This window comes from Xenopus tropicalis, chromosome 3 (assembly GCF_000004195.4).
Source record: "Xenopus tropicalis strain Nigerian chromosome 3, UCB_Xtro_10.0, whole genome shotgun sequence".
NCBI classification, from domain to species: domain Eukaryota; kingdom Metazoa; phylum Chordata; class Amphibia; order Anura; family Pipidae; genus Xenopus; species Xenopus tropicalis.
Window position 1 is genome coordinate 141,835,747 of NC_030679.2, and position 12,380 is coordinate 141,848,126.

General features: G+C 44.4%; 1 protein-coding gene across 1 annotated transcript in view; it reads left to right on the forward strand.

Moving 5' to 3' along the window:
- Positions 1-12,380, forward strand: part of LOC100492966 (A.superbus venom factor 1) — a 49,490-nt gene that overhangs the window by 6,809 nt on the left and 30,301 nt on the right. The window contains exons 5-12 of the mRNA XM_002940053.4: positions 3,523-3,617; positions 5,502-5,584; positions 5,948-6,035; positions 6,228-6,330; positions 6,511-6,631; positions 8,680-8,795; positions 9,199-9,345; positions 9,915-10,127. Coding sequence (XP_002940099.3) covers positions 3,523-3,617; positions 5,502-5,584; positions 5,948-6,035; positions 6,228-6,330; positions 6,511-6,631; positions 8,680-8,795; positions 9,199-9,345; positions 9,915-10,127 — 966 coding nt within the window. The remainder of the gene's footprint in view (positions 1-3,522; positions 3,618-5,501; positions 5,585-5,947; positions 6,036-6,227; positions 6,331-6,510; positions 6,632-8,679; positions 8,796-9,198; positions 9,346-9,914; positions 10,128-12,380) is intronic.

Sequence of the window (12,380 nt, forward strand, 5' to 3'; positions counted from 1 at the left end):
CTCCCCTACCCCTGTATTCCCTCACTTGTACTGAGAGCTATCTCCCCTACCCCTGTATTCCCTCACTTGTACTGAGAGCTATCTCCCCTACCCCTGTATTCCCTCACTTGTACTGAGAGCTATCCCCCCTACCCCTGTATTCCCTCACTTGTACTGAGAGCTATCTCCCCTACCCCTGTATTCCCTCACTTGTACTGAGAGCTATCTCCCCTACCCCTGTATTCCCTCACTTGTACTGAGAGCTATCTCCTAGAGCTGGGCGGTATGACCAAAAATTTATATCACGGTATTTTTCAAAATTATATCGGTATCACGGTATTTGACGGTATATAAATAAAAAATAAATAATAAATATTGGTGGCCCCCCCACCCCCCCAACCCCAGCCACAACCCCCCCCAACCCCAACCACCCCAACCCCAGCCCCCCCAGCCACAACCCCCACAGCCCCCCCAACCCCAGCCACAACCCCCCCAACCCCAACCACCCCAACCCCAGCCCCCCCAGCCACAACCCCCCCAGCCCCAGCCACAACCCCCACAGCCCCCCAACCCCAGCCACAACCCCCAGCCCCAGCCACAACCCCCCAGCCCCAGCCACAACCCCCCAACCCCAGCCACAACCCCCCCAACCCCAGCACCAGCCACAACCCCCCCAGCCCCAGCCCCAACCCCCCAGCCCCAGCCCCAACCCCCCAACCCAGCACCAGCCACAACCCCAGCACCAGCCACAACCCCCCCAACCCCAGCACCAGCCACAACCCCCCCAGCCCCAGCCCCAACCCCCCCAGCCCCAGCCCCAACCCCCCCAACCCCAGCACCAGCCACAACCCCAGCACCAGCCACAACCCCCCCAGCCCCAGCCCCAGCCACAACCCCAGCACCAGCCACAACCCCCCCAGCCCCAGCCCCAGCCCCAGCCACAACCCCAGCACCAGCCACAACCCCCCCAGCCCCAGCCCCAGCCACAGCCACAGCCACAACCCCAGCCCCAGCCCAACTTACCCAACTTGTGGTTCCTCCAGCGATGCGTCCTAGCGACGTCGCGTGCGCGCCGACGTCACATGCGCGCCGACGTCACGTGCGCACGGGCGCAACCCGGATGTAATTGGATAAAAACTGCAGGAGGCGCGCATACCGGTATGTTCAAAAATCATATCGTTTTTTTTTCAAAAACCGGTATACCGGTTAAACCGGTATACCGCCCAGCACTACTATCTCCCATACCCCTGTATTCCCTCACTTGTACTGAGAGCTATCCCCCCTACCCCTGTATTCCCTCACTTGTACTGAGAGTTATCTCCCATACCCCTGTATTCCCTCACTTGTACTGAGAGCTATCTCCCATACCCCTGTATTCCCTCACTTGTACTGAGAGCTATCCCCCCTACCCCTGTATTCCCTCACTTGTACTGAGAGCCATCTCCCCTACCCCTGTATTCCCTCACTTGTACTGAGAGCTATCCCCCCTACCCCTGTATTCCCTCACTTGTACTGAGAGCTATCCCCCCTACCCCTGTATTCCCTCACTTGTACTGAGAGCTATCCCCCTACCCCTGTATTCCCTCACTTGTACTGAGAGCTATCTCCCCTACCCCTGTATTCCCTCACTTGTACTGAGAGCTATCTCCCATACCCCTGTATTCCCTCACTTGTACTGAGAGCTATCCCCCCTACCCCTGTATTCCCTCACTTGTACTGAGAGCTATCTCCCCTACCCCTGTATTCCCTCACTTGTACTGAGAGCTATCTCCCATACCCCTGTATTCCCTCACTTGTACTGAGAGCTATCTCCCCTACCCCTGTATTCCCTCACTTGTACTGAGAGCTATCTCCCCTACCCCTGTATTCCCTCACTTGTACTGAGAGCTATCTCCCATACCCCTGTATTCCCTCACTTGTACTGAGAGCTATCTCCCCTACCCCTGTATTCCCTCACTTGTACTGAGAGCTATCCCCCCTACCCCTGTATTCCCTCACTTGTACTGAGAGCTATCTCCCCTACCCCTGTATTCCCTCACTTGTACTGAGAGCTATCTCCCTACCCTGTATCCTCACTTACTGAGTATCTCCCCTACCCTGTTCCCACTTGTACTGAGAGCTATCTCCCCTACCCCTGTATTCCCTCACTTGTACTGAGAGCTATCTCCCCTACCCCTGTATTCCCTCACTTGTACTGAGAGCTATCCCCCCTACCCCTGTATTCCCTCACTTGTACTGAGAGCTATCCCCCCTACCCCTGTATTCCCTCACTTGTACTGAGAGCTATCTCCCCTACCCCTGTATTCCCTCACTTGTACTGAGAGCTATCTCCCCTACCCCTGTATTCCCTCACTTGTACTGAGAGCTATCTCCCCTACCCCTGTATTCCCTCACTTGTACTGAGAGCTATCCCCCCTACCCCTGTATTCCCTCACTTGTACTGAGAGCTATCCCCCCTACCCCTGTATTCCCTCACTTGTACTGAGAGCTATCTCCCATACCCCTGTATTCCCTCACTTGTACTGAGAGCTATCCCCCCTACCCCTGTATTCCCTCACTTGTACTGAGAGCTATCTCCCCTACCCCTGTATTCCCTCACTTGTACTGAGAGCTATCTCCCTACCCCTGTATTCCCTCACTTGTACTGAGAGCTATCTCCCCTACCCCTGTATTCCCTCACTTGTACTGAGAGCTATCTCCCCTACCCCTGTATTCCCTCACTTGTACTGAGAGCTATCTCCCATAACCCTGTATTCCCTCACTTGCTAAATACCCACCCAACCCCTTCTAATGTATCAGCCAGTACGACTGATTCGGGGAGGGAATCCCACAAACTCACAGCTCTCACTGTAACAAACCCTTTCCGAATATTTAGACGGAACCTTCTTTCTATCTTTTACTTGGAATGGGGCCCTCGTGTCCGTTGGAAGGACCTACTGGTAAATAAAACATTAGAAAGGTTATTATATGATCCCTTTATATATTTATACATAGTTATCATGTCCCCCCTTAAGCGCCCCTTCCCCAGTGTAAACAAACCCAACTTGGCCAGCCTTTCCCCATAACTGAGACTTCCCATACCCTTTACCAGCTTAGTTGCCCTTCTCTGGACCCTCTCTAACTCAGTAATGTCCCGTTTGAGCACTGGAGACCAAAACTGAACAGCATATTCTAGATGGGGCCTTACCAGCGCTCTGTAAAGGGGAAGAATAACCCCCTCCTCCCGTGAATCTATACCCCTTTTAATACAGCTCAGACCCCTGTTTGCCCTTGCAGCTGCTGCCAAGACCCTGCTTCAAGGTGCCACATTTTGGATGGAAATAATTGGGCGGCAGAGTTTTGTGCCATCTGCAAACACTGATACATTATCAGTACCTTATAATCCCTTCCCCTAAGTGATTTATGACCAATCTGGTCACGAGCTAATGAAGGCATTGATCAAAATGTTGGACCTCAGCACTGATGCACTCTCTCACACAATCTATATGTGAGTTTCTTCAGCACTAATTTTGCATTAAGGCATTATTATTTTTTTCTTTCCAGACCCCAGATGGTATTATCGTGAAAAGAGATTCCGTCCTCCAAAACAGTAAATCCGGTATCATCTCACTGTCCCACAAACTGCCGGAACTTTTGAGGTAAATCTCCTGTGTCCAATAAAAACACATCCACTCACACACCCTGCACATACAATAACACAATTAGGGTTTCAATTACTAACACTGAACCAATTTTCACCAGTCTAGTAACCCATAGCAACCAATCATCAATTGCTAATAAAATCCAATGTATGTTTGGTAGATGTTCCTAATAGTAGATGTTCCTAATAAATAAATTAGTCCCAACGGAGTGACAAAAGGGCAAAAAGACTGAATCCAATCCCAACTATCCTTATAAGGTTTACATTCCTACTGGTTTGCATTAAGATTTTGTTTCCAGAGTTCTATCTACCTTATAGTCGGGATTCCTTACTATAGTAGGAAGGGGCACTTTTTTGTCTGTGTTTTTATTGTCTCTAACTGCTCCACAATAAAGGGGTTCCTGGTTTACTGAGGAACATCAAGCCAACCAAGTCAACCCAACACATTGTTTATTGATCAAATCTATTGACAACATCCTTAACTGTCAACCTGTATTACATGATGTCTGATAAAAGATCAATAAATTAACGTCATTAATAGTGATGGGCGAAAAGTTTCACCAGGCATGGATTTGCGGTGAATCTCTGCATTTTGCCATTGGCGGGTTGTTTTGCAAAACGGATAAAAAAATTCATTGCGGAAAAAGAATAGTCGCGGCATCAAAGTAATAGTCGCGCGTCAAAAGAATAGTTGTGGGTGACAATTTTTTTTTACGTGTGTCATTTTCTCCGTTTCATGAATATTTCGCCGTTTCGCAAATCTTTTGGAAGACGCAAATTTTTCGGCGAAGCAAAACGGGACAAATTCGCTCATCACTAGTCATAAACCTTCTTTTCCCAATATTTTATCTATGGTACTCGATAATTAAGAACCTCTAGTGGGGCCATTTAGTCAGCATTCCCAATATTCTTTGGGGCCCCAATTTGACTACGGTGGGGGGCATATGAATCAGTTGTAGCGTGACCTTGCTGCTAGTGATTTGTATGACTTCAAGAGTCTCTATTTTCCAAGTTTCTAAAATGAGGCTAATGGGATAAAATGATGGGATTCTACAAGCTACATTGGTGCCTAATACAGGCACCATTAGTCAACAGTTGGGTTGACTAATGGGATAAAATGATGGGATTCTACAAGCTACAGTGGTGCCTAATACAGGCACCATTAGTCAACAGTTGGGTTGACTAATGGGATAAAATGATGGGATTCTACAAGCTACAGTGGTGCCTAATACAGGCACCATTAGTCAACAGTTGGGTTGACTAATGGGATAAAATGATGGGATTCTACAAGCTACAGTGGTGCCTAATACAGGCACCATTAGTCAACAGTTGGGTTGACTAATGGGATAAAATGATGGGATTCTACAAGCTACAGTGGTGCCTAATACAGGCACCATTAGTCAACAGTTGGGTTGACTAATGGGATAAAATGATGGGATTCTACAAGCTACAGTGGTGCCTAATACAGGCACCATTAGTCAACAGTTGGGTTGACTAATGGGATAAAATGATGGGATTCTACAAGCTACAGTGGTGCCTAATACAGGCACCATTAGTCAACAGTTGGGTTGACTAATGGGATAAAATGATGGGATTCTACAAGCTACAGTGGTGCCTAATACAGGCACCATTAGTCAACAGTTGGGTTGACTAATGGGATAAAATGATGGGATTCTACAAGCTACAGGAGTGCCTAATACAGGCACCATTAGTCAACAGTTGGGTTGACTAATGGGATAAAATGATGGGATTCTACAAGCTACAGTGGTGCCTAATACAGGCACCATTAGTCAACAGTTGGGTTGACTAATGGGATAAAATGATGGGATTCTACAAGCTACAGGGGTGCCTAATACTGCTTTGACCACATTTACACTTACAGCCTTGGTGTCTGGACTATCTCCGCAAAGTATGAAGACACCCCTCAACAGAATTACACCACCAACTTTGAGGTGAAAGAATACGGTAAGAAGATGCTCCTATGTACAAGCTACTGTACATGGATATGGGCCCTACGACATGGTAGAGAAAGAATGGACGTACAACTTACTGAGCTCGTATTAGAAGATGTTATTGAATGGCACACCTCTTGTGCTTAATTAGATCTTTCCTGGTGACCAGTTAGGTGGTATATGCAATACTAATTGAGGTTGCTTTGGGTTCCACACCAACAGTAGACTTGCTGCCAGTAGGCTATGCCAACTAACTAGACATAAATCTTTCATGGCTGACTCTAAAGCAGTGGCTCCACCTTTGATATAATATAGGCACTATCTAGTGGCCATTCTAATACTCTACCCTAATACTCTATCTCCACCCCTGTTGCAGTGCTACCCTCAATGGAAATCATCCTGAAGCCAGACACTAACTACTTCTATGCTGATGCCAACTCTTTCGGAGTGGATATTCATGCCCAGTGAGTACCTGGGTGTTGCACGTGGGGACAGATGTTAACTCATACTTACAATTGTATTATGATAGGGACATATAGGTCTTTTTCTGTTCTCTTGCTCTTTCTACCTGGAAACTTCCAATTCAATTAGGTAGCCAGGTATCAGATTAATGATATTTTACACTGTATCTTATGTTCCTGTGATCTTGCTGCCAGGTATCTGTATGGGAAACACGTGGAAGGATACGCATTTGTGCTCTTTGGCATAAGGAACAACGATGTAAAGAAAGGAATTCCAGAGTCGTTGACGAGAGTCAGGGTATCATCTAACAATGTGTTCTTGACTCAACTCTGCTTCCTCTTCCCTTCGTTTACATTATTATTGGACTATTACTCTACCATTTCTTCAACTTTCTTGGCTTGGGCTTTTTTTCAGCCTCAACTTCTATGGCTTTGACCGATTTGCTCCTCTGTACTATCTCCCTCTCCTCTCACACAGATTGATGATGGGGAAGGTCGGGCTGAGCTGAAAAGGAACCACTTAGTAAAGTACTTTGAAAAACAAGAGGACATGTTACAGTTCAGCTTGTATGTGACGGTCACTGTTTTCACAGAAACGGGTGAGTAAGGGGCAGTTGGGGCCTTTTAGTTGGACAATGGCATAATGTAAAATGAATTTAGGAAGCATTTTCTGCCACATCATCCTACTATAATGCTCCTATCAGGAACCAAGGATAAACTATCAGAAAATATTTAATGGAATGTAATAACATGTCTAGTAACATTTAGCAACCTATCAAGCATTTGCTTTCAAACAGCAGGCCAGTAAATGCTGCATACTGATTGGCTGAAGCAGGTATCTAGAAGTGCACCTCTTATCACATTGTTGTAGTCAAAATAATGAGGTGGTTGCATCAAATGCTGGTCATTAAATCCATTAATTTCTAACCAATCATGAAGGCCCAGTGTGGAGATCCCAGTGGAGTGGGCTCGACTAGCATGAGTAAAGCAATGTCCATCAGGTAAAATGGAGAACCAGAGCATTAAAGCCAATTAGCTTGTGAGTTGCTCCAACAGTCTTTACTGGGCCCAACTTCCATGATGACTGGTGGCTAGTGATGGGTGAAATGTTTTGCCAGGCATGGATTTGCGGCGAATTTCAGCGTTTCGCCATTGGCGGGGTTGTTTTGTGAAACGGATGAAAAAATTCGCTGCACATCCAAAAATTGTTGCAAGAATATTCGCACGTCCAAAAATCTTGCAAGAATAGTTGCGTATCAAAAAATTGTCGCAAGAATAGTCGCGGGCATCCAAAGAATAGTCACGCGGCCAAAATTGTTGCAAGAATAGTCGCGGGTGTCCAAAGAATAGTCGCGCGTCCAAAATTGTCACAAGAATAGTTGCAAGAATAGTCCCAGGCATCAAAAGAATAGTCACACGTCCAAAATTGTTCCAAGAATAGTAGCGCGTCCAAAATTGTTCCAAGAATAGTCACGCGGCCAAAATTGTCGCAAGTCGCAGGCGTCAAAAGAATAGTCGCGTGTCCAAAATTGTCACAAGAATAGTTGCAAGAATAGTCCCAGGCATCAAAAGAATAGTCACACGTCCAAAATTGTTCCAAGAATAGTCGCACTTCCAAAATTGTTCCAAGAATAGTTGCGCATCCAAAAATGTTGCAAGAATAGTCAGGGGCGTAAAAAGAATAGTCACGCGGCCAAAATTGTTGCAAGACGCAGGCGTCAAAAGAATAGTCGCACGTCCAAAATTGTTCCAAGAATAGTCGCGCGTCCAAAATTGTTCCAAGAATAGTCACGCGGCCAAAATTGTCGCAAGTCGCAGGCGTCAAAAGAATAGTCGCACGTCCAAAATTGTTCCAAGAATAGTTGCGCATCAAAAAATTGTCGCAAGAATAGTCGCGGGCGTCCAAAGAATAGTCACGCGGGCAAAATTGTCACAAGAATAGTCGCAAGAATAGTCCCAGGCATCAAAAGAATAGTCGTACATCCAAAATTGTTCCAAGAATAGTTGCGCATCAAAAAATTGTCGCAAGAATAGTCGCGGGCGTCCAAAGAATAGTCACGCGGGCAAAATTGTCACAAGAATAGTCGCAAGAATAGTCCCAGGCATCAAAAGAATTGTCGCACATCCAAAATTGTTCCAAGAATAGTTGCGCATCAAAAAATTGTCGCAAGAATAGTCGCGGGCATCCAAAGAATAGTCACGCGGGCAAAATTGTCACAAGAATAGTCGCAAGAATAGTCCCAGGCATCAAAAGAATAGTCACACATCCAAAATTGTTCCAAGAATAGTTGCGCATCAAAAAATTGTCGCAAGAATAGTCGCGGGCGTCCAAAGAATAGTCACGCGGCCAAAATTGTCACAAGAATAGTCCCAGGCATCAAAAGAATAGTCGCACATCCAAAATTGTTCCAAGAATAGTTGGGCGTCCAAAAATTGTCGCAAGAATAGTCGCTCGGGCAAAATTGTCGCAAGAATAGTCGCAGGCGTCAAAAGAAATTAGAAGATCCTTAGAGATAATGACGGCTAAGGCAAGGCTGAAACTGCAAGCTGAGGACGTAATGTTCTCCTTGAAGCTACAGAAACTAATAACACATACAGCTCTTATTATTACAAGTCCATCTGTATATAACATTCATGTCTGTTGCAGGTAGCGACATGGTGGAGGCTGAGATAGACAATATCAAGATTGTGACAACGCCATACCAAATTCTCTTTACCAAAACCTCCAAATATTTCAAGCCCGGAATGCCTTTTGATATGATGGTAATGACCTTCCTGAGCTATCTGTGTGTTCCTTGTGTCATGTACTTCTTCTGTAATTTACTGCTTTCACCTCCTTAAGTTCACAGTTTCTGTTGCCTTCTCTTGTCCATTTGCTTCTCTGTTGCATAGCTTTATGGAAGAGGTCTTCAGACTTATTTTTGGGTTCAGGCCCACACATAAACTTATTTAGACCCCATAAAGCTTTAGATAAGACAATCTGGTCATCAAAGTCACTCTATTAGAGTGCCAGGGGTATCCAAGATGGAGACTCAGCCTTCATTCTCCCAATCCTAATTGGCCCTCAGGATCCCCAAACCCCTTTTTATGCTTTGGGACACCCAAGTTGGGACGGCTCCACCCATGTTTCTTTTCTGTAACTGATCTCTACCCATTTTGCCTTCAGGTCTATGTCACCAATCCTGATGGTTCTCCTGCTCATCGAATCCCTGTGGTAGCTGAGCCAGGAAACATTAAAGGGACCACTCAAGCAGATGGAACCACAAGGTTGAAAATGAACACACCCGGAAATATAAACCGTCTGCCCATAACTGTGAGTCATAGAAACTCTGTATCACAGTGCTGTCCAACGTCGTGGGCTAATTATTTCCCATAGAGCATGTTGAAGGGCTGGATTAAATTAAAGAGGTGATAACATACAGTGAAGTCTATGGAACCTTCAAGCTGATTGAGGGCTTAAGAATCCCTGCAAAGGCCCAGAGGCCTCCAGTAGGACAGCTCTGCTCTATTATAATCCTATTTCTTTGATCAAGACTTTGTCATCACCTATACTCAACCAGAGCTATAAGTCACACTTTATCACCCAACTGCCATTTTGATTGAAGGTTCGGGGTTGGACAGCTCTAAGCTGACTTTCAGAGGATCCTGGGCCTTTGAAACAGTTCCCCATAACATTTTTCTTCCTAAACTCATTTTTCTTTCTAAACTCATTTTTCTTCTATAGAATTAGGCACAAGTTGGTCCCACAATAACAACGGGTGAGCAACAGGCACCAACTTGTGCACCAACTTGTGCCTAATTCTATAGAATATACGAACCAATGGAATTTTGCACAAATTTTCTTCAGTCCCAAGACTCAAGATTCTTTTCTTCTGTCCCAAGGTGAAAACAGATGTCCCAGTTTTGCCTGCCGAGCGCCAAGCGACTGCCACCATGACTGCTACAGCCTACCGCCCCTCAAAAGCCCATGGGAACTACCTGCACATCAGCATTGCCGGGTCAGAGATAAAACCTCACGAAGAGACCGACGTGAACTTTATTATCCGGAACCTTGACACGAGTGTCCAGAACCAAATAAACCATTTTACTTATCTGGTAACCAAAGTTACACCATTTTAGAAGCCTGCCTAGATTGCTGGGGGTGGTTCCTTCTGCATTAAACTACAGACTACTTAACTATAGATCAGATTTTGACCTTGACTGGTGGTGAGCGAATCAGTCCCGTTTCGCCAGAAAATTCGCAAATATTTCAAAAGATTCGCGAAGCGTGGAAAATGTTGTGTGTCAAAAAAGTTTGTCGCCGAGTTTGATACCGAGACTATTCTTTTGAAGTGCGACTATTTATTTTGACGCCACAACTATTCTTTTGACGCGCAACTATTTATTTTGACGCCACAACAATTTTTTTGACGCGCGACTATTTATTTTGACGCCACAACTATTCTTTTGACGCGCAACTATTTATTTTGACGCCACAACAATTTTTTTGACGCGCAACTATTTATTTTGACGCCACAACTATTCTTTTGACGCGCAACTATTTATCTTGACGCCGTGACTATTTGTTTTGATGCCACGACTATTCTTTTGACTGTGACTATTTATTTTGACGCCACAACTATTCTTTTGACGCCACAATTATTCTTTTGATGCGCAACTATTTATTTTGACGCCACAACAATTTTTTTGACGCGCGACTATTTATTTTGACACCACAACTATTCTTTTGACGCGCAACTATTTATTTTGACGCAGTGACTATTTGTTTTGATGCCACGACTATTCTTTTGACTGCGACTATTTATTTTGACACCACAACTATTCTTTTGACGCCACAATTATTCTTTTGACGCGCGACTATTTATTTTGACGCCACAACTATTCTTTTGATGCGCGACTATTTATTTTGACGCCACAACTATTCTTTTGACGCGCAACTATTTATTTTGACGCCACAACTATTCTTTTGACGCACAACTATTTATTTTGACGCCACAACTATTCTTTTGACGCGCGACTATTTATTTTGACGCCACAACTATTCTTTTGACGTGCAACTATTTATTTTGACGCCACAACTATTCTTTTGACGCGCGACTATTTATTTTGACGCCACAACTATTCTTTTGACGTGCAACTATTTATTTTGACGCCACAACTATTTTTTTGACACCGAGACTATTCTTTTGACCCGCGACTAATTATTTTGACGCGCGACTATTTATTTTGACGCCACAACAATTTTTTTGACGCGCGACTATTTATTTTGACGCCACAACTATTCTTTTGACGCGCAACTATTTATTTTGACGCCGTGACTATTTGTTTTGACGCCACAACAATTTTTTTGACGCGCGACTATTTATTTTGACGCCACAACTATTCTTTTGACGCGCAACTATTTATTTTGACGCCGTGACTATTTGTTTTGACGCCACGACTATTCTTTTGACTGCGACTATTTATTTTGACGTCACAACTATTTTTTTGACACCGAGACTATTCTTTTGACCCGCGCCTAATTATTTTGACGTGTGACTATTTATTTTGACGCCACAACAATTTTTTTGACGCGCGACTATTTATTTTGACGCCACAACTATTCTTTTGACGCGCGACTATTTATTTTGACGCCACAGCAATTTTTTTGACGCGCGACTATTCATTTTGACGCCACAACTATTCTTTTGACGCGCAACTATTTATTTTGACGCCACAACAATTTTTTTGACGCGCAACTATTTATTTTGACGCCACAACTATTCTTTTGACGCGCAACTATTTATCTTGACGCCGTGACTATTTGTTTTGATGCCACGACTATTCTTTTGACTGCGACTATTTATTTTGACGCCACAACTATTCTTTTGACGCCACAATTATTCTTTTGATGCGCAACTATTTATTTTGACGCCACAACAATTTTTTTGACGCGCGACTATTTATTTTGACGCCACAACTATTCTTTTGACGCGCAACTATTTATTTTGACGCCGTGACTATTTGTTTTGATGCCACGACTATTCTTTTGACTGCGACTATTTATTTTGACACCACAACTATTCTTTTGACGCCACAATTATTCTTTTGATGCGCGACTATTTATTTTGACGCCACAACTATTCTTTTGATGCGCGACTATTTATTTTGACGCCACAACTATTCTTTTGACGCGCAACTATTTATTTTGACGCCACAACTATTCTTTTGACGCACAACTATTTATTTTGACGCCACAACTATTCTTTTGACGCGCGACTATTTATTTTGACGCCACAACTATTCTTTTGACGTGCAACTATTTATTTTGACGGCACAACTATTCTTTTGATGCGCGACTATTTATTT